General features: G+C 59.0%; 1 protein-coding gene across 5 annotated transcripts; it reads left to right on the forward strand.

Moving 5' to 3' along the window:
• Window positions 1-1,152: 1,152 nt before the first annotated feature.
• Window positions 1,153-20,294, forward strand: CARS2 (cysteinyl-tRNA synthetase 2, mitochondrial). Of its 5 annotated transcripts, none has more exons than XM_088842585.1 (15): window positions 1,153-1,372; window positions 1,716-1,766; window positions 5,488-5,605; window positions 11,273-11,344; window positions 11,442-11,547; window positions 12,302-12,385; window positions 13,316-13,445; window positions 13,754-13,887; window positions 16,481-16,548; window positions 17,113-17,179; window positions 17,545-17,683; window positions 18,412-18,535; window positions 18,947-19,045; window positions 19,658-19,864; window positions 20,008-20,283. In XM_088842585.1, exons 1-15 carry the CDS (start codon window positions 1,173-1,175, stop codon window positions 20,143-20,145), a joined length of 1,737 nt encoding a protein of 578 aa, XP_088698711.1. In that variant the 5' UTR covers window positions 1,153-1,172; the 3' UTR covers window positions 20,146-20,283. The 5 variants fall into 5 exon arrangements, with proteins under 5 accessions (XP_088698711.1, XP_088698713.1, XP_088698714.1 ...); XM_088842586.1 differs by having other exon boundaries at window positions 1,154-1,372; window positions 20,003-20,190; XM_088842587.1 differs by lacking the exon at window positions 12,302-12,385 and having other exon boundaries at window positions 20,008-20,289.
• Window positions 20,295-21,094: the final 800 nt, after the last annotated feature.

The following is a 21,094-nucleotide window of genomic DNA, read 5'->3' on the forward strand; positions in this document are numbered from 1 at the left end:
AATTCTCAATGTTGTGACAGCCTGAATAGGGGGGAGGAGTTGGGGGAGGATGGATACATGTACATGTATGGCTGAGTCCCTTTGCTGTTCCCCTCAAACTACCATTACATTGTTAATCGGCTATACACCTATGCAAAATAAAAAATTTAAATTTTGAAAAAAGAAAAAATCCAAAAATAATTAGGGAGAGAAACACACACCTTGTACTAGAAAAGAGAGAATGACAAAAGAGCAACAAGGCAAGCATGCAGGCAGTGGGGAGGGGGTTAATGCTGAAGCAGGGCTCTGAGTGGTGGGGGAGAGGGGCTTGGCTCCGATGGGAAGTCTCCTAATTGTGAATGACAGGCTCTAACACTTCAGCCGTTACGCCTTCGGACACAGTTCCCATGGAATTGCAGAGCTGGACTCCAGAGGTCTTGGGGAAAGTTTAAGTGCTGTTGGAAGGTACTTGTTTGTCTCTACTGGAGTAATTGCCTTACTATAGAACGACCAAACCAAACCCCAAAAAGAACTGAGAAGCTTAACGTGCTGTTCTGAGGACTGCAAAAGCAAAGGGGATTCTTTGTTTTTTTGAGATGCTGTTTTGGAAGAAATCAATAAGGACACGTTTGTCGAAATAATTTGAAAGTTAACTTCAAGAGAATCCAGCTTTAAAGAGTCTCGTTGAAACCGCAATTCAGAATGCTTTTGTTCTCAAGAGACCAGATGACAGAACTTACAACCTTGAAATGAATCCCAGGCAGTCATTTCCTACTACGCGTACTTGATGAATGGGTGGTGTCCTAGTTCTGCTCTTTCATCCGGAGACAGGGTGTGCCGCGTTGGGGTGCAGACGTGCTCAGTGGGTGCATGAGCCGTGCTGGGGTGCAGACATGCCCCCGGAGCAGGCGCGGAGCCGTCAGCGGTTGCCCGCCCCGGGGCACTGGCTCCTGCTGCGCGCGGGCCGGGCCCGGGCTTGCACCGGGTCGGCTCAGCCCGGCGCCGCCCGGGACGGGAAGGGCGGAGCTCTGTTCACCGCCCCTACCCCACTCCGAGGCGCGGCCCCGCCCCCGCGCCGCGGCGGACTCTGGCCCGCCTCTTCCGGGTGGGCGGGGCGCGCCGGGGGCTTCCGGTGGGCGTGGCCTGTCGCCCCTCCCGCGGTGGGCGTGGCCGCCGGGCCTCGCGCGCCGGCCATGCTGGGGACGCGCCGGGCCTGCGCAGGCGCTTGGCTGCTCCGGGCCGCGCGGGCCCCGGGGCCGGGCCGCTCGGCGTCGAGGGCGCGCGGGCAGGACTGGCTGCAGCCCGCGGGCTACGACACGGGCGTCAAGGTGTACAACAGCCTCACCCGGCGGAAGGACCCGCTGGTTGTGGGCCGCGCGGACGCCGCCTCCTGGTAGCCGGCCGGGACTCGGGGGCCGGGGCGGCGGGCCGGGGGGCTGCTCCCGGCCTTTCCGGAGGCGGGCGCCCCGCGTGGGGCGCGGGCTGGCGTCCTCGGTGCAGGCGTTTCGTGCGCGATGAAGCACTCGAGGCGCCTGTAAAGACCCTGGGGCAGTCCCAGCGCTTCACCGATGTGGCGCTGAGTTTAGTGATCCCAGGGTCATACAGCCCTGGGTACGGATCCCCCAAAGCAGTTGCTTTTCTTTTTTACAAAAAGATATGATTATATGCTGATTATCACTGAGAACGTGGCGTCCTTTCTTGCACGTGTGTTTCACTTGGGTCTTACCTCTCCCCAGGTATAGCTGTGGACCAACTGTCTACGATCACGCACACCTGGGTCATGCTTGGTGAGTGTCCTGTCGCTGAATTTTCACACTTTAAGGGGCCGTTTATTTTGGAAAGAAAGCCTTTTGCAGGTTTTTTTTTCTATCCCTCAAGTGACAACTTAAGAATCCTGAGTAGTTAGTGTATTCCAGGCATTTGTGGGAAGCTTACGTATTACATCCTCACTTGGTCCCTTTAGCAGTGCTAAGCACTTGGTCCCGTTTCAGTTGAGGAGACTCAGGGACACAGTGAGAGTAGCGGAAAGGACCGTTTTGCAATCAGATGTTTATTGTTGTGTTTAGTGAGATGCAGCCATTCAGAGGGCCCTTGAGTCAACTGGTCAGGTGTTTCTGCGTCCCCTCCCCCCATTTACTTCCCAACTTTGGACAAGTCACTTTATTACTGAGTCCTGGTTTCTTCATCTTTCAGATAGGGGTAATAATATTCTTCTTTTGAATCTTGACAACTTAATGAAATAAAACCCACAAAGTGCTGCTTAGCCCAGCCCCTGACATGGGAAGGCTGGCGAAGCCTCACCTGTTCTCCAGGATAGGTAACTCGTGGGAGGGCACACCTTAGGAAGCGTGGCAGGTGAGCTGAAGCCTGAGACATCTGACCTCCACACGCTCTGTCTTGTAACTCTGTCTCCTAGGTTTGTCCAAATTCCTGCTTTTCCTAATATTTTGTCTGTTCTCTTGTGCATCTCTTAAATTTACTTTCAGATCTAGATTAAAAATTACCTTTATTTAGTATGTGTTTTAGACATTATGCATCACCCGGCAAGATCTGAACTTTTTTGTGTGCATTATAACAAAATAGACTAGTAGTCGTTTTCTTCCCTCTTCACTTTGGGCTAACTTACTGTTAATTTGTTGTTGCTCAGTCGTGTCCAACTCTTTGTGACCCCATGGACTGCAGCACGCCAGGCTTCTCTGTCCTTCACCGTCCCCCAGAGCTTGCTCAAACTCATGCCATCAAGTCGGGGATACCATCCACCCATCTCATCCTCTGTTGCCCCATTCTTCTCTCTGCTCCATTTTTCTCAGCATCAGGGTCTTTTCCAGCGAGTCAGCTCTTTGCATCAGGTCGCCAAAGTACTATTAGTTATAAAAAGCATATATTGATCTCTTTTTTGAAGTATTAAATATGTTGGGGAAATACTGGAAACAGTAGAGGTTACTGTCTGTCCTGCCCTGGAAAAGCTCTGCACAAAGGCGAAAGAGAAAGAACACGTTTTTGTTGCTGAAGGAGAATGAAACGAGTATGGGGTGCACGGCCCCTGCTGAAAGGATCACGGAAATGGCAGGGACTGGCGAGGCTTCGTGTGAGCTGGGCGGGCCCGCTCTCTGGCTCAGGCAGGTCTGCAGCCGGGAGTCCCTCAGGTTAGGCCCCTCCTGTTGAGTGGTGAAAGTGACCTTCTTGGTAACTTCATTTCAAAGAGAAGGATTCTGGGTCCTTGAAACCTCATGAGTTGTGAGACTGAGTAAGGCTTACTTAGCCATTGGAGGAGGAAATGGCAGCCCACTCCAGTGTTCTTGCCTGGAGAATCCCAGGAACAGCAGAGCCTGGTCGGCTGCCGTCTATGGGGTCACACAGAGTCGGACACGACTGAAGCGACTTAGCAGCAGCAGCAGCCATTGGAAACATTTAGATACATCTTGAAAGGACTGACGAGGAAACTCTGAGAGGAAGGGGCAGCGAGGCAGCCCCGCTCTTATTCTCACCCAGGAGCGTCAGTTGCGATCTGCGCTTGTCCTTCACGTTGCGGAAAAGCTCGCCGGCCTGCAGTGTGCGGCCCAGCCGATGCTCACGGTCCCCAGGCCGAGAGACAGGGCGTTCCCAACAGCCTGGGAGCCTCCCATCTGACTCCCTGGCCAGGGTGACCACTCTGGGCACCCACCACTCTGGGCACCCACCACTCAGGAAGAGTCATCAAGTGGGGGTGTCCTAAGACCTCGGAAGAGACTGTGGTCCCAGGGGCTGGGATGGTCAGGCACAGTCCACTTGAGTTCAAAAGCCGGAAGCCCAAGACCGCCTTGTCTGTGGGTCTGTCCCTGTCCCCTCCTCCAGGTTCCTGCCTCCTCGCCTTCCTCCCCACCTGCTTCTGCTTTAAAGGGACAGATGCTTAACTGGACAGCACACTCTGCCGGGAACTGTTCTAAATGCTTTGCAAACCCCAGCCAGTGCAGTGCTCTCCCCACACCAGCTGGTGGTGCTGTTACCTCCCAAGTGTAACCGGGGAAGGGTCCCCAGTGGACAGTGCTGAGCCAGGCCAGCTGCAGAGTCCAGGTTCCCACATGTGGAGCAGCCTCAGCCTGGTGAGCGGACCTACACCTGGGCTCCCGAGGGGCCCGCAGTGTGGGTGAGACCTGGGGAGCGGCCACCCTCGGGTATCGGGCCCCCCAGCACCTGCCTCTCCCCACCAGTTCCTTCTAGCCACATGTGTGATTCGACTTTTTCTTTCACTCTGTTTTAAGCTCTTATTAACTTTGTCTCTTAAAATCTCATTTCTTGTAGTGTTTTCATGACTTGACAATGAGGGGCACTGGGGTGATATTTATAATCAGAATCAGCTGAAATTTCTGCTGCACAGACACGGGTTAGGTGCAGCAACCCTGTGAGACGGTAGACTTTTGTCCAGTTTGTGGACTGGCAGTCTGAGGCTTCGAAGGGATGTTTAACCTCTTAGCTTCTTGAGAAGGAGTTTGAGAGATGGCTTGGCCCAGGGATGTGGCATCACCTGTGTCTGGGGTGGGTGGGTGTGGGAATACAGGGATACAATGAGGAGGAGCTTTGTTTTCAAAGGAAAATGATTTTATGAACCCAAGTTTAGAGAGGCCACGTGTATAACAGATGAGCATGAGGTTGACTGACCCGGCGAGTTAAGGTTACTCTTATGGGGAATCTAGTTTCTTGAGATTTTAAGTAGATATTGGATTTTAATTCAAGATTAGTCCTGAATGTTCCTTGGAAGGACTGATGCTGAAACTCCAATCCTTTGGCCACCTGAGGCAAAGAATTGTCTCACTGGAAAAGCCCCTGATGCTGGGAAAGATTGAAGGCAGGAGGAGAAGGGGACGACAGAGGATGAGATGGTTGGGTGGCATCACCGACTTGATGGACATGAATTTGAGTAGGCTCCGGGAGTTGGTGATGGACAGGGAGGCCTGGTGTGCTGCAGGCCATGGGGTTGCAAAGAGTCGGACATGACTGAGCGACTGAACTGAGCTGGCTTTTAAACCCTTGCTTTCTCAAGTCTGCATTGCCCCATGTGGCCTGCCCGTGAGCTGGAGTTCCGGTTCCCACCGCCGTGTGCTCACTTCCTGGGAGCGACCTTTCCAGCTTTGATGAGGTCATCTCTGTCTTGACTTACTGTTTGCTTCTGTCTCTGCTCACGGTCAGACGTCAGTTACCCCAGAGCATGAACATGGGCAGTAAAAGCACCCAGCATCTTGACCGCTTCCTGACTTTGCATCACGAGTGAATACAGTGGAGCAGATGTAAACTCACTCAGACCTCAGCTCTCAAGTTAAAAGTGCTCGTGTGGGGTCCTGAAGTTGAGGCAGCGCCTTAGTTTTCTCATGCAGACCCAAGAGTGCCGGTGAAAGGCTTTTCCTTTCCCAGCTGCCCTTGAGCGTCCTTGGTCACGCAGTCGTCTGGCCTCATGGTAAAGGCAGCACACTCTTTTGAAGATCACAGTAGTGACTTTCAGGATTAAAGATGCTACGATGTTTTTCCTTTCAGCTCCTACGTTAGATTTGATATAATTCGGAGGATCCTCACCAGGGTGTTTGGGTGCAACGTTGTCATGGTGATGGGAATCACGGACGTGGATGACAAGATAATCAGACGCGCCAACGAGGTCAGTGTGGGTCGCGCTGAGCGGCACTTCGACTGGTGAGTGGGCCGACCCCCGCCTGACCGTTGTTTGCGCCTCACGAGACTTTCCATGTCTGCTGTCCACAAGTGACCGTGTGAGGCTATTCAGAGAGGCCTCCTCACCCTGCTGAGAGAAGTTTGGCCGACTCTGCCCTTACCGAATCCTCTCGTCCCGAGGACACCTCCCGCCCCCTCAGCCTGCGGGACGTGCCTCCCTCCCTGTTATGGCGGCACTCAGAGGCCGGCCCGGGAATCTGGCTCCTGTGAGGTTTGATTCTCTCACTTGTTATATAAACAGGACACCCCTCTTATATCTCATGTGGCATTTAGAGGATGTTTTGGGGGGATTTCTGGCGTAGGGATTAAATATTTTGTTACATTTTTATTTTTTTTACTTAATGTTTTATTTCATTAATTTTTTTTGGCCGAACCACAAGGCTTGTGGGATTATAGTTCTCTGACCAGGAACTGAGCATGTGTCCTCAGCTGAGAGAGTGTAGGATCTTGTCCACTGGTGACCAAGGAATTCCCTGTAGCTATACTTTAAAAAGTCTACTTTCAAAGGTTCACCTCCTCTGTGTTTTATAATTAGCAACCCTGTATAACAATTTATATGTGACTAAATGTAACAGTTGGGGCTTCGCAGGTGGCACTAGTGGTAAAGAACCCTCTTGCAAAGGCAGGAGACAGAAGAGATGTGGGTTTGACCCCTGGGTCGGGAAGACCCTCTGGAGGAAGACGTGCCTGGAGAATCCATGGACAGAGGAACCTGCGGTCCATAGGGTTTTAAAGAGCCAGACACAACTGAAGCGACTTTAGCATGCATGCACGTGTATAACACTTTCTCTAAAGATACATAAAAATTTGTTAAATTATCTAATTTATAGAAAAACATGCTGAGTGCTTTATGTCCTATAACTTAAAAAATGTCTGAATGCATGTGTAGTTTTTCTGGTAAACCGGTTTATTCTTTACATTGTTTTGTAACCTGCTTTTCCCATTTGCTGTATTTTGAATGTTTTTTCATGTTCTTAAGCACTCAGCATTTTAAAAGAGAGCATTCTACCACAGGGACACATCTGGACTTTCCATCCAGTTTTCATGTTCTTAAGCACTCAGCATTTTAAAAGAGAGCATTCTACCACAGGGGCACATCTGGACTTTCCGTCCAGTTTTCATGTTCTTAAGCACTCAGCATTTTAAAAGAGAGCATTCTACCACAGGGACACATCTGGACTTTCCGTCCAGTTTTCGGACTCTTGCACTCCTCCCGTGTTCTGTCATTTTCAATCAGGGCTATTGTCTAGGAAGCCCGTCTTCCTGTTTCCTGCTGACTGCCTTCATCCAGCATTCGGGGGAGTGTGTCGGGGGGACTCAGCGAGCCCCCTGGTCTCCCCGGCGCTGGTGCTCCACATTGTTCTGCCTGATCTCCAGATCTCTGACCTGTGCCTGGTGTCCCCTTGGGTCAGGTGTCCGCCCTGGCCACCATGTAAGCTGAGTGTGAGGTCGCGCGATGCTGGCGTGGCCATGGGTGCCGTGAGTAGGGAGCTGAGGGGACGTGGGAGGTGGCAACGGGAAGTGAGCGGGCTGCCCTGGCTGCTGGAGTGGGCCCACCTCCCACCTCCTGCCACCCGCCCAGGGCCCTGTGCTGTCTCCCTGGGGCCGCCCGGTGCCATCTGCACTGAGGTTGTGCTCACTCGCTGGGCTGGCAGCTCTGGGGTCCAGAGGAGCCTTTGAGCGAATCTGATGCAGGAGAGTGGCCTCTCGTCCACGGTCAGGACAGATCGGGGCAAGGGGCAGGCCTGCCAGTCCCTCTGGAGGCTGCCGGGGTCCGGGCAGGGCTGAGCAGGATCCCGGGCCCTGAAGGGGAGGTTGGCCCTGCGCTGCTGAGCAGGATGCGGGCTGGAACTCGGCCTCGCTGGCCAGGAAGGGCAGGGAGGGATGGGGGACTGTGACGTGGCAGGTGGATGAGCGTTGGTGTTGGGGGGTATCCCCCGGCAGAGAGGGCGCCAGGCTGGTTGAGGAGGAGGGTGCCCAGGTTGTCCGCTCAGCGGGACCTGAGGCCGCCCAGGTGTGTCCCTGTGCTGGCTGAGTTGGGGTCGCCTGTGGATCTTCAGAATCGGAGGTGGGTTCTCCACCTGTCGTGAGGCTCAGCCAGTGGGGGCCGACGGGGGGAAACGTTTGGCAGAATTGGTTTAAAATGGAAAGTGCAGAGAGAGCTTCAATCACTGACAGCTGAGCGCGTCCGCAGTTGTTACACAGCAGGGTGCGTGCCTGTCATCACTGGTCTGTTCTGCAGAGAGTCTTGCTTCAGCAGGATAGACCACGGTCTGACGCAGTTATGAAAACACCTGTTTGTTTCTAGTGTCCAGCAAAAAGGCTGCTCTTGTTGCCAGAGGCAAGGTTCTTTTGACGATGGTCGCATCCCTCATGCCATGTGCTTTAGTGCCTGCTCTTAAAATAGTTTAAGCTACATTTCACTTCTCTGAAGCACTTTCTTGACTTTAACTTTTGGCACAGTTTTATTGTTTGCCGGGAATAAAAGCTGCAGGAGGATTTCTGGGGGAGAAATGAAAAGAAACAAGGTATATTCACAGGGTTACATTTTGTGTGAAGAAAACTGCTACTAGACGTCTCAGTGATTGAAGCGGAGTTACTGTCTTCGTGCCTGTGTGCCCTTCTCTCCGGGAGGAAGGTTGGACACGTGTTCAAGGTCGGCCGCCTGGGATGGCGCTCAGCCCGTGATCATTGTTGTTCAGCCGCTCAGGCATGTCCGACTCTCCGCGACCGCACGGACGGTAGCACGCCAGGCCTCCCTGTCCATCACCAACTCCCAGAGCGCACTCAGACTCACGTCCATCGAGTCAGTGATGCCATCCGGCCATCTCACTCTCCGTCGTCCCAGTCTCCTCCCGCCCCCAGCCCCTCCCAGCGTCAGTCGGCTCTTCACATCAGGTGGTCAGAGTATTGGAGCTTCAGCTTCAGTCCTTCCAGCGAATATTCAGGGTTGATCTCCTTTAGGGTGGACTGGTTGGATCTCCTTGCAGTCCAAGGGACTCTCAAGAGTCTCCTCCCCTGGGGCGGCTCTGGAATCTCGGCCCCCGGGCCACGTCTTTCAGCAGCGCCTCCCCGCCCCGGCGGGTCTGGGCTCTCTGGGTTCTGGGCCCGTGTTGTGTCAGCAGCGCCCCCTGCAGGTGGTCTTGTGGGGACCAGGGGCCTGGAAGTTCCGTGTTGCTTCATTTTGGGAGTCTGATTCCCTGTCCCCCACACCAGCAGCAGCTTGTGTCCACTTCCGGCCCACTGTCATCGGTGACCGTCCCCAGTGTCCCGCCCCCTCGGCCACGTGTGAGCAGAGGGGCCCCGGCGCGCGTGTCCTGTCACCAGAGCCGGACCGCTTGCGTCTGGAGTTCCCAGGGGCAAGCAGGCAGGCAGGCCGAGCAGAACAAGCCCATAAAAGGAGAGGCCAGAGGAGGAGGCGCCTGGAGCACTAGCGGCCCGGGAGCTGCAGGCGCTGTTTGTGTTCCTTTACTCTTTCCCCTTCGCACAGCTCTGCAGACGCAGGACAGACCCAGGGTAAGCTGTGCGTCGTGCACACAAAGTCCAGGCTGACGCCCCCCACATCTGTGGCTGTGCTGACCACCCCCCCCCCACATCTGTGGCTGTGCTGACCACCCCCCAGCCCCCTCCACCCTCCCTCTGCCCCCCCACCTGCCTTCCGTGTCTGGAGACCATGGGGATGAAACACCGATTATTCACAGTTGCACCAAGAGACAGGCGATGGAACGCGCTAGAATGTCCAGAGACAGACACAGTAAATTATGGGAATTTGTTTTTGGTAAAGATGGCATTTCACATCAACGAGGAACAGAGGAATTACTCAGTAAGAAGTTGACAATTGGGTGACCATCTGGGGGAGAAAATAAACCAAAGTTGGATATACGGCTCACAACCAGATTTGAAGCCAGTCAGAGATTTCGCATAAAGACGTGGAAGCACAGATTACTAGAGTAAACCTTGGGGCACTTTTTTTATAGCCTTCTGTTCGGAAAGCTTTGCTGTTTGTTTCCAAACCCAGAAAAGGTTGAGAAATGTAAAAGATTGCTAAATACAAAAATGAAATTTTCAGCATGCTGTAAAATAACCATAAAGTTGAAAGATGTTTGGAAACAGTTAAAATTCATATGGAGGATAAAAGGTCTATTTATTTTCTTTGAAAATACTTCCTCCATATCAATAAGACAAGACTTTAAGGACCCACAGCTCAGTAGAGCCATGGTTAACTTCGGACGGTTTAATGCAGATGGTCCCTAAACACTTGAGATGTTCAAGCTCCCTCAGAGCAAGAGAGACTCAGGTTAGAGATGCAGTGAGAAAACGCCGTTTATATTTAGAGCCACCACGACTGATCTAGCCTGATCGGCGCGCCTGAGCGAGGTGCTCAGTTTCAGGTTCCTCTGGAGGTGCTGGCTGCGGCCACCCAGGATGTGCACGCATGTCCTTGAGCCGGGTCAAGCGTGGTCTGCCCCCTGTGTGTGTGTGTGAGCAACTTGTGTGTCGCGTGGGTCTGTGGCTCAGGACGGTGCCCCCGTGTGTGTGTGTGCACGCGTGTGCATCACGGCTCAAGGCGCTGCATGCCCAGGGCCTGCACACCACGTGGCTTTAGCCGCGGACGCCAGGTGCAGGCCGCGTGTGGGGTTTCGGGAGGAGGCACAGACAGTGAAGGTGTTTGCTCTCCAGGAGGGGCCTGGCGGGGGCGCACTTCCCTCCCGCCCCCAGGAGAGGGTTACTGCTCAGGAGACGAAAGCCAGCCAAACTAATCAGGCCATCTGCTACTCTTTGGGTCCAGAATTGCATACCATTGGAAACTTCCAAAGCGGCACAGTGACGCTGGGTTTTTGGTCTGTGGTTTGCTTGGCCTTTGCCCCTGGCGGATGCTGGCTGACTGCTTCTCGCGGAGGCCTGCTCTGCCACCAGGGACCGCTAGGGAGGAGCCAGCGGGCCTGGCGACCCCACCTGGTGTCTTCTGTCCCCGGAGTCTTACTGTGTACACGGGACCCCGGCACCGTCTGGGGGGGATTCAGTGGGACTGTCTCCACATTGCAAAGAGAGCTGAGAGAGACGTGTGTTGTCTTGCTCATGACTGCCCATGACTTTGTTCACCAGGTTCATCTCTTCAGTAAACATCCCTGGGCCACAGTTTCCAGGACGATTGTAGTTTTGGGGGGTTTTGTTTTGAGATAATGGAGATTGTGGCATTGTTTATTATACTCTTTTCAGTCTAACCAGGAAGCAGGCCCACGGCCCTCTGTGAGCAGGGCCGATGGGGGCGGCCGTCCTCCAAGGCCCCATCCCGACCCCTGCAGACGGAGGCCATGCTGCAGGGCCCATGGGGCTGCCGTCCTCCGAGGCCCCATCCCGACCCCTGCAGACGGAGGCCATGCTGTGGGGCCCGTGGGGCGGCCGTCCTCCAAGGCCCCATCCCGACCCCTGCAGATGGAGGCCATGCTGCGGGGCCCGTGGGGCGGCCGTCCTCCGAGGCCCCATCCTGACCCCTGCAGATGGAGGCCATGCTGCGGGGCCCATGGGGTGGCCGTCCTCCAAGGCCCCATCCCGACCCCTGCAGACGGAGCCCTGCCTTGTTCTCTTGCAGATGGGTGTGTCGCCCGCATCCCTGGCCCGACTTTATGAAGAAGACTTCAAACAGGACATGGCGGCCCTGAAGGTAGGTGGCTGGCGAGATGCCTGAGCAATGAAGCCGGTCCGGTGGGGCCTGAGTCCGCGCGGGGCTGGGGAGACCGCGGGTCTGTGCCCTCCCACAGGTCCTCCCACCCACCGCCTACCTGCGGGTGACCGAGCATGTGCCTCAGATCATCGCCTTCATCGAGAGAATCATCGCCAACGGGCATGCCTACTGCACAGCGAAAGGTGAGCCCCCGTCAAGGCCATGGCCCCCGAGAAGGGCGGTGCAGACGGAAGGTGAGCCCCCGTCAAGGCCATGGCCCCCGAGAAGGGCGGTGCAGACGGAAGGTGAGCCCCCCGTCAAGGCCCAGAAGGGCGGTGCAGATGAGGTTTAGGGACAGGTTGGAGCTCGGCAGGTGCGGGTGAGAAGTCACAGGTTTGTCCAGGTGAAAAGTCTCGGCTGCGGCCCCGCGCTGACCGCCATGTGCACCAGCTCTCAGGGGCGTGGTCCTGTGGCCGTGGCCACAGCCCTCCTGAACACGGCTCCTTCCCCGCCCGCCGCTGCCTCATGGGTCAGAGGGGCAGGGGCCGGCCTGGCTCCACAGAGCCCCCGGGAGCCCATGTGCAGCTCAGGGAAGACGCCCCACGGGGATGCGTGTGTGAGGAGTTGCCTGCAGTCTGAGCGCCAGGGTGGTCTTGGGGTGTCTGGACTAGGAAGGGGTTCGTGTGTAACGGAGGTCAGAGCTGAATGCAGGCTGCCGGTGAACCCAGCGACCTTCCCTTTGTGTTTCCACCTCCACCGCTGGATGGCCGTGGAACGTGCGAACGCGGGCTTCCCTAGGACAGGGTCATCGGTCATGGTTTAGACACGCAGGGAGGGCCCGCTGGGGCCAGAGGCCGCATCCCGTGTTTAAGTTCTAACACCGTTAGCTGTGACGCACACGTAGACACGGGTGCTGAAGGCTGAGAAGTGGGCTTCATCATTCCCTTAACCAAACAGGGAACGTCTACTTCGACTTGCAGTCGCGAGGTGACAGGTACGGCAAGCTGGTCAGCGTGGCGCCCGGGCCAATGGGAGAGCCAGGTGGGTCCCCCCGCCTCCTGTGGGACTTCCTGGGAGAAAGCCAGACCTTCCCGAGGAGGGTTGGGGATGAGGATGCCTGCTCCTCAGACACGGTCACTGCCAGACATTGGTCACAGCTGAGGTTTAAATATCGGGGTTTTGGAACAGAGCTCACGTGGAGGTCTCGGGGCTCCCCAGCCTCTCGCTCCTCCCCACTCATCTCTACACACACGCTCGTCTGTCTGTCTGTCCTAATGCTCTTGTCCATCCTGCCACTCTTGCATCAATCCCTGCGGTGTTCCATCGCGGGTAAGCACCCGTGTGCATTTCCCTCCGTGGCAGGTTCCCGTGTGTGTTTCACCATCAGTCACCTTCCTGCTGTGTTTGAGTCTGTTCCTGTACCCTCTTCTGTTCCAGGGTTCAGTTCGGTCAAAGTCGGTTTTATAGAGAAGCAATAATAAGTATGTAGAACTGTATTAAAAACACCCTTAAAAGGATACTACGCAACAGAGTCAAACACACGTGACCAGGTCGCCGGCAGACAGAGCACGTGCTTTTAGGCAGAACCCCCACTCACAGACCGCATCCTGTCAGTCTCGTCCTGAGCTGTGTGTTGACTCCTGAGCGGTCCTCCCGCTGGTCTCTGACCGTCCGCGCCGGCAAGGCACGGCCTGCCCTTAGGGAAGTGGGGCGGGAATGTCCAGTACACATTCCAGCATCAGCAACATCTTTTTGGAAAAAATAAGAAAAACAAATTTTCTTGGCCGACAGCTGGGGGCCCGTGTGCTTCTGGCGTGCTCTGGTCAGGGGTCTGGGAAGAGCAAAGACTTGCAGGAGAGACATGCGGTTGCCTCTCCGAGGAGTGGACTTGGGCGTGCATCCCGCTGTTCCGTGGCCGCTGTGACGTTGGCTCTGGCTTCCCTCCGCTGACGGACCACTTGTCGTTGGCAGTGGACTCCGACAAGCGGCATGCCAGTGACTTCGCGCTGTGGAAGGCGGCAAAGCCCCAGGAGCCGTTCTGGGGCTCCCCGTGGGGCGAAGGGAGGCCCGGCTGGCACATCGAGTGTTCCACCATCGCCAGGTAAGCCTCACCTGTGCTGATCCGGGCGCTGGGGCGGTGCCCGGCTCGGTCAGCGGAGCGTGCACCTCATCTTCGACGCAGCGCAAAGAAAGTGAAGTATCTTTATGAGGAGACAAAGCTGTGAACTCGGGGTTTTTATGACGTGAACACAGAATCTTGGTTTCTGTGTGCGGCAGCCGACTTATCACGTGTTTAGAACTGGGCTCCGTTCAGTGTGCGCAGAGGGCTGGCAGGCGTGACCTCAGGAGGGGCGTGGGGACCGTGCAGCTGGACCCGGGTAACTCCCTGCTCTGCCCCCTGCCTTGCAGTCTGGTGTTTGGAAGTCGGCTGGACATCCACTCGGGCGGCGTGGACCTGGCGTTCCCGCACCATGAGAACGAGATTGCCCAGTGCGAGGCCTTCCACCAGTGCCCACAGTGGGGGAACTACTTCCTGCACTCCGGTGAGTGACCGCTCCCGTCAGTCTGCCCCACTTTCGTCCCGTCAGCTCTGCGAGAGCACTCCACTGGGCGCACCCACGCCAGCTAGTCGGTCCAACCCATCCTAAAGGAAAGCAGCCCTGAACACTCCCGGGAAGGACTGATGCTGAATCTGCAATACTCTGGCCACCTGATGTGAAGAGCTGACTTGCTGGAAAAGACCCTGATGCTGGGAAAGACTGAAGGCAGGAGGAGAAGGAGGCGACAGAGGATGAGATGGCTGGATGGCATCACCGACTCGATGGACACGGGTCTGAGTGAACTCCGGGAGTTGGTGATGGACAGGGAGCCTGGCGTGCTGGGATTCACAGGGTCGCAGAGAGTCGGACACGACTGAGCAACAAAAGATCGCCTAGTAGAACAGGAAACAGCTGCCCCTTCAGTTGTCTCTGACTTCCAGTCGGTTGGACGTGAACTCCCTTGGACTGGAATGCCGAGTATGCATTTTGGAACTGAATCGTGAGCTGATGAGAATCCGGAAAACCAGCAGTGCTGTCCCATAGACGCTCCTTTCAGTGAAGCTGTGATGAGGGGCCTCGGCGTGCTGCCGTGGAGATTACGACTGCGCCGGCCTTGAGCTGTGACCGCGCCGCCACGGGCACTGGTCAGCCTCTGAGCTTACCGCTGTCCGTCTCACTAGTTAAGCACCGTGTGCTTAACACAGCCGTCTGCTCCCAGGAGCGCACATCAAGTGCTGAAACGGCGCCCAGCTCTGGAGCCCCCAAGAAGCCCAGGGGCGTGAACGTGTCCACGTTCTGTTGGAGGTCGCGGGGCCACCACGCGCTGGTGTCCCCGCTGCTCTGGGACAGGCCTGGAGCTGTCCGAGGGCAGGGGAGACAGGGCTCTGCTGCGGGTCAGGTCGGGGACACAGGCGAGCAGCATCGGGGGCACAGGCTCCGTCTCTCTGAGCCCCTGGGCTCAGGAAACCGGGTTTGCCTGACGAGGTGAGACTGAAGGCGGCAGCTCCGGCTTCAGCACGTGCGGACGCTGCTTCCAGTCCGCGGCAGGGTCCCCGAGGTGACCGGGGTGCACTCACCGCCACGCCTCCTTCACCCCAAGCTCACCCCCACCGCCCCCGAGCCGCCCCAGCCCCAGCGTCTGCCCCGCCTCGACCCCCTCACAGTCCGCGTGACCCCAGCCTCAGTGCTGCCCCGAGGTTGGCTGAGCGACGAGCCAGGCTGCCGTCCCCGGCGCCGGAGCTGAGGTCTGGCGTCCCCATTGTGTGCTGCTTGGAGCTTGACAGAGGCCGGAATCACTCCCTCCTGCCGGCCCAGCGCCCGATGAGCCGTTCCTCCGGGGCTCCAGGGCGGGGACCAGCAGGGACCCCAGGACCCGGTGTGTTTCCCGTCGGGGGCCCACACCTCTTCAGAAACCATGTGGAACTGTCTCCCCCCTGGGTGGGGAACTCGGGAGAGCAGAGTGCCGCAGCCCGTGTGGGGAGGAGCCACAGGGCCTGGTGACGCAGTGCTCCCATCCCTGGGCTGGGATCGGCTGACCCCGTGTTAACCGCTGGTGTTGCTCATGAGGACGCGGGGCTGCTGTCAGCACCGGCGCCCCTGGGTGACCGTGGGTCTGGGCGCAGACGGCAGCGTTAACAGTGCCAGCACTCATGGAGGTCCGTGTCCATGTAGATGTCCCGTCATGTAGATGCGGGTGGGCAGGAGGGTTTGCTCTGTGTTCTGGAGGAAGAGTGGTGTGTCCCAACACCTGGAGAAGCAATGTATTTTCCTGGGCTTCCCAGGTGGTGCAGTGCTAAGGAACCTGCCTGCCAAGGTAGGAGGTGTAAGAGACGCGGTTCAGTCCCTGGGCCAGTTAGATGCCCCGGAGGAGGGCATGGCAGCCCACTCCAGTGTTCTTGCCTGGAGGATCCCAGGGACAGAGGAGCCTGGTGGGCCACGGTCCCTGGGGTCGCAGACTCAAACACGACTTTGTGACTTTGTACACACAAGGAGGTGGAAGTGGAGTTCAGCAGTCGGATGAGTTTCATCCTCCAGACATTGTCGGTTTTGTAAAACTTCCGTTGCACTTGGTGTAAGCGGCTTCAGGGTTAGGTGTTTTTCTGGAAGCCGCACTGTAACCGGTTCTGAGGAAAGTTGGCCTTGGGCACCCTGGGGTGAAGTCATGTCAGGAAAGGGGGATGGACCTTCTCCCGGGAAAGCAGTCTCCTGGGAAGAGAGCCTGGTACCCAGGCGGTCCTGGAGGAGGTCCTGGCTCGATGGAGGCGTCCTGAGGGGTTCGGGTTCGCTGTCTTTCACACACATGGGAGTGAGATGGTGGGGCACGTCGGTGAAACAGCTACTGCCCAGGCCCGCGCTCTGTGGAAGCAGGGGGTGTCCCCTGGGGGCCGAGTTGGATCCCACCCGTTTGTGAGCCATGGGAGGAGGGTGGTCCCCGCGCTGTGACGCCCGGCCAGTAGCCATGGCCGCTTCCTGGCCAGCGGGTCGGGGGGCCCTGTGCCAGCGCCCGTGAGGGGCAGTGAGGGGCAGGGTCCCTGGAGCCCAGCCTCGGGAGGGCTCCTCCTCGCCTGGTGGGGAACGAGCCACCGCGCTGTTTCAGGGCACCTGCACGTGAAGGGCGGAGGAGAGAAGATGTCCAAGTCGCTGAAGAACTGCGTCACCATTAAGGTAGTGCGCCTCTCGGGGCCCCGCGTTCCCGGCGCGTCGTGGAGGCTGCCCTGAGCGGGCGGCCCACCCCGGGTCCCCGCGTCTCTTCCCCTTCCTGGTGTGGTCCTGTAGTCACGGCTGCACTCAGGCGCCCGTCTCCATGAGGTCAGGGCCCGGGACCGCGTTAATTCACAGGCAGACCCTGGGTGGGTCTCCAGTTGGCTGGTTTGGGGGGCTCGGAGGACCAGGAAAGACCCCTTTTCCACACTCAGGGAAGGAGCGTCAGGAGGCGTATGTGGATGCGGGGATAACCGGGTCAGACGGGTTTTCTTGTGGATCCCGGGGGTGGCCTGGTGAGGCCTGGGGACCTTCCTCAGAGCTCAGTGTTTCTGAGTAGAGTGCAGTCTGCAGGATTCAGCCAGGCGCCGACCCCTACCCTCCCTGGGGTGAGCCGGGCTGTCCGGCCAGACGAGCAGGCGCAGCATGGGGCGGGTGTGGCCGCAGGTGTGTGGGTGAAGGCCGTGCGGAGAAACGTCTGTCCAGCTGCAGGGTCAGTGACTCCTCTCACCCGTGTGCCCCCCCCAGGACTTCCTCCGCTCTGCCTCTCCCGACGTCTTCCGGCTCTTCTGCCTACGGAGCAGCTACAGGTCAGGTGAGCCGGCCGCGTGGCCCAATCCCTGAAGGCTCCTGGGACCCTGAGACCCAGGGGTATGCCCCCCGTTGGCATGCTGCCCTCGCCCTGAGGCTGGGAAGCCTGAGGACAGACAGCTGGGAAGCAGCCCCAGTGCTCGGCCCAGCATCCACGGGTCTGCCCTCAGCCCTGAGCCCCCCTCTCACTCGCGGGGCCTGGGGGTCTTCCCGCCACCCCTGCCACGTACTGAGCCCGGCAGAGCTGAGTGGGCCCAGGGCCTGACCAGCAGCCTCAGCCGGGCTGCCCCCAGCTGCCCCGCAGTGTCCAGGGTCAGAGGGGGCGGCCCCATGGACAAGGCTGCATCTGTGACTGCCCCCGCCCCGCAGCCGTCGACTACAGCGAGGGCGCCCTGCTGGAGGCTAGGCACCTGCTGCGGGCTGCGGCCGCCTTTGTGGAGGATGCGCGGGCCTACGTGAGTGGGCAGCTGGCCGGCGGCCCTGTCCAGGAGGACGTTCTGTGGCAGAGGTGGGTGCACGCGAGGGCCCCGAGGCTGAGCCGCATGAGGGCAGGTGGGGCGGGGCCGGCCTTGGGGCAAGGCCGGTGTGTCACGTCCAGGGCACGGGGAGGGGGGTCTGCAGCTGATGTCAGGGACAGTGAGACGCTGGGGAGATGCCGGGGTGAGAGAGGAGGGGCCCTCGGCACCAGGGGCTGAGGCCGCTGGATCTGGGGGCTTGGCGTCGCCCCCCCACCCCAGGGACGCTGGAGAGTGGTGAGCCTGGATTCCTCCGGGGCCGCTCGGGAAGGGGTGTTGGGAGGAGACAGTCGGAGTGGCCTGCTGGCCCCCGCGGCAGCGCAGCACGGAGCCGAGCACTGGCCCGCGAGGTTGGGAGCTGTCGGCCATGGCCCCCTGGGCAGGGGTGCAGGCGGGCCGCGGCCTGCTCACAGGTGAGCAGGGCGTCCGTGTGTCCATCCACGGAGGGCAGGCTTCGCTGGGTAACGTAGCTCTGGGTGCAGGAGCACGCACAGCAGAGGTCTGCATCTCTATCAGGGTTGCTCGGGGCTCTGTCAGGCCTCCCTTGTGCCTGGGAAGCGGGGGTCCTGGGGTGAGGGACGGCAGGGGAGAGGCAGCGCCCCGAGGGGCCGGTGACGGCTGGGCGGGCATGTGGGACGTGAGCGTGGTGCCCGCAGGGGACCTGAGGCTGCAGCTGGGGACGCAGGGGGACAGACAACAGCCCCGTGCTCTCCTCCCCCAGGCTGGACCGCACCAAGGCGGATGTGCAGGCAGCCTTGGCAGACGACTTCGACACGGTGCGGGCAGTGGACACCGTCATGGACCTCGTCCACCAGGGGAACAGGCAGCTGAAGGCAGCCGCCAAGGTAACTCTGGGACAGGCTCGCCAGCCCCCCAGGCGGCCCCCACTCCTGGCAGGGGCCCCCAGGGCTCCTCACGAGCAGTCACCTCCCAAGGGGGGGAACAGGGGGCCTGGGTGTGGACAGGAGCCTGAGACATGCCGTCGCCTCCCGGGCTTTGTGGGGTCTGAGTGGGTCACAGCAACGTCAGCTAGGGGAGGAGGCCATGGTGGGACCCCAGCTGGCCCCCGGCCCGCCTGCCTGGGCCAGGCTCCCCGCAGAGGCTCAGGGCCCCGTGACACCCAGGGGGCTACCTGCCGGCACAGGTGCGCGGAGCACACGCCTGGCCTCCCTGGGGGCTGCATCCCCCGCCCGCCGGGGCTGACCTGCTGGGGCTGCGCTCTGGCCTCTGAGTGCTCTCCCCGCTGGCCGTCACAGGAGCCCCGTGGTCCCCGGAGCCCTGCCGTGCTGGGAGCAATTGTGGCCTCCGTGGAGCAGTTCTTTGAGACGGTGGGCATTTCTCTGGCCGAGCGACAGGTATGCTTGCCTTTTCTTTTCAATCCTGTGTTGGGACTTGAGCTACATGCCAGCATGTAACAGATGCTTCCTTCCTTCATAAATGCTGATTTTAATGGGTAATTATAAAGCCAAACCTCTTACATGTGTAAGACATGTCATGGTCCTTAAAGGCGCGTGTGCATACTGAGAGCTAGCACGTGTTAGCTGCAGTGAGGAGGTTCTGAGCAGACCAGCGGCTGCAGTGTGCTCCGGGCCCCTTGTGTCCTGTAGGGAACCCCCAGTGGACGCAGCAGCTGCAGTGAGCACTGTGGGTCCCGCCTGTCAGGGTCCCCAGGACTGCAGAGGCCCAGCCCTGTCCCGAGGGGCATCCAGCCCCGACCTCTGGTCCCCGATCTGAGCCTTCCTCCACCTTCCCGTCTTGACACCTAGGCGCTGGCACCTCTGAGTCCACCCTGGGCCTAGACGCCGGCACCTCCCAGAGCCCACCCTGAGGCCAAGATTGGGGCGGGGCCTGGATGCTGGGACCTCCTGACGGGGCGGGGCAGGCACGAAGATGTGCCCCAGGCCCTCGGTTGCCGGTTCACACCCACTCACGCCTGTGCAACCAGCTCACACCCCCGCACCCCTCAGTGTGTTCCAGGGGCGGGCAGCCCGGCCACCCTGCACAGCCTGGTGGAGGAGCTGGTCCACTTCCGGCTGAAGGTCCGGCAGTTCGCTCTGGCCTCCGGGGAGACCCCTGGGGAGGCGCGGCACCAGCGGCTCCTGGAGCGGCGGCCCCTGCTGGAGGCCTGTGACGCGCTGCGCAGGGACCTGGCCATCCACGGCATCAGCATCAAGGTGAGCGCGCCGCGGGCCGGGCTCAGCTGGCATCCCAGACGCTGGCGTCTTCCAGGAGCACACCCGCCCCTGGCTCGGGCCTGCCCCTGAGCCCCGACACCTGCCCGTCCACCCACCTGGGGCCGCCTGCTTCCCCAGGACAGGAGCGGCTCGTCCACATGGGAGCTGCTGGATCCGAGGACGGAAGACCCCAAACCCAGGAGCTGAGGACGGGGAAAGCGAGGCCGTGGTCTCCTGCCACGGTTCTGCACCCTTTAAGTCACAGTAAAGCCTTCCTGTGAAAGTTGCTGTTCTGGCTGTTTTCCCTTAAAATAAACCAAGCGACCACCCCCCCACCACCCCTTCGGTGTGAGCAGAGGTGCTGAAGACTGGGCTTCCTCTCAGCACCGACGCAGTTCAGTGAGACCTCAGCCCAGAGACAGGACAGAAGCCCCACACGGGCTCCTGGGAGACATCCTGGCGGGGCGGGCGGGACCCCTGCCCAGGGTCACCTGGACCCTGCATATGGGCAGTGTCGGCTGGCCTGTCTGTTTACATGTGCTGTGTCTGGTAACCAACGTGTTTCCCAGGGAAAACGTAGCAGAGGAAACCCAGTAGGCATCCAGCTCCGAAGCACCGCACTCCCTCAATGCTGGGTTTTTGGGGTACCAGCTCAAGCAGACGTCCCAGGGCCAGGGCTGTGTGAGGGCATCTGGGTGGCGCAGTGGGAGCTGCCAGGGTGAGCAGGGACCAAGCTGGCCGGCGGCCTCGCCCTGTCTCCCTGCTGTCGCAGGCGTGGAGCCCCAGTTGTGCAGCACACCAACAGGATATGGGGCCCTCCTGTCGCTTCAGCTCTCAGCCAGGCTCCTGAACCATTCAAAACTGGCCCACTGCTCCGTCCCAGGCAGCAGGACGGCCTGGCAGCCACGCTAACTTCATCACCTACCTTGCTGCCCTGACAGGCAAGGATCCTTGTTCTAGAGGAGGAGCCGTTCACAAGCTGGCCTGTGGCGAGGGCCCCTGAGGAGCAGAGTGAAACCCTGCAAGGGCAGGCGGCCAGCCCCTGATGGAGACAGGCGCTCAGTTTTATGGGGGACTGGCCAACGGCTGAGCCAGACCTGCCCCGGGGGCCGCTCTCCTGGGGAAGGTGTCCTGCCTGGAGCTGGCGAATGACTGGGTTTGCAGAGGAGCGAGGGGGCAGGCAATTCCCTCACTCAGGAGCATCGCCCAGCTGCCCCATCCAGCAGAGGG

Source organism: Moschus berezovskii, chromosome 13 (assembly GCF_049115385.1).
Source record: "Moschus berezovskii isolate FMDL1 chromosome 13, NW_MosBer_1.0, whole genome shotgun sequence".
Classification (NCBI taxonomy): Eukaryota; Metazoa; Chordata; class Mammalia; order Artiodactyla; family Moschidae; genus Moschus; species Moschus berezovskii.

Bases quoted from the DNA above. Each gene is read 5' to 3' on its own strand.
- CARS2 (XM_088842585.1), top strand. From the start codon at position 1,173: ATGCTGGGGACGCGCCGGGCCTGCGCAGGCGCTTGGCTGCTCCGGGCC. The intron at 1,767-5,487 runs GTGAGTGTCCTG...TTTTCCTTTCAG, and splicing joins GCACACCTGGGTCATGCTTG to CTCCTACGTTAGATTTGATA. The intron at 16,549-17,112 runs GTAGTGCGCCTC...TGCCCCCCCCAG, and splicing joins AGAACTGCGTCACCATTAAG to GACTTCCTCCGCTCTGCCTC.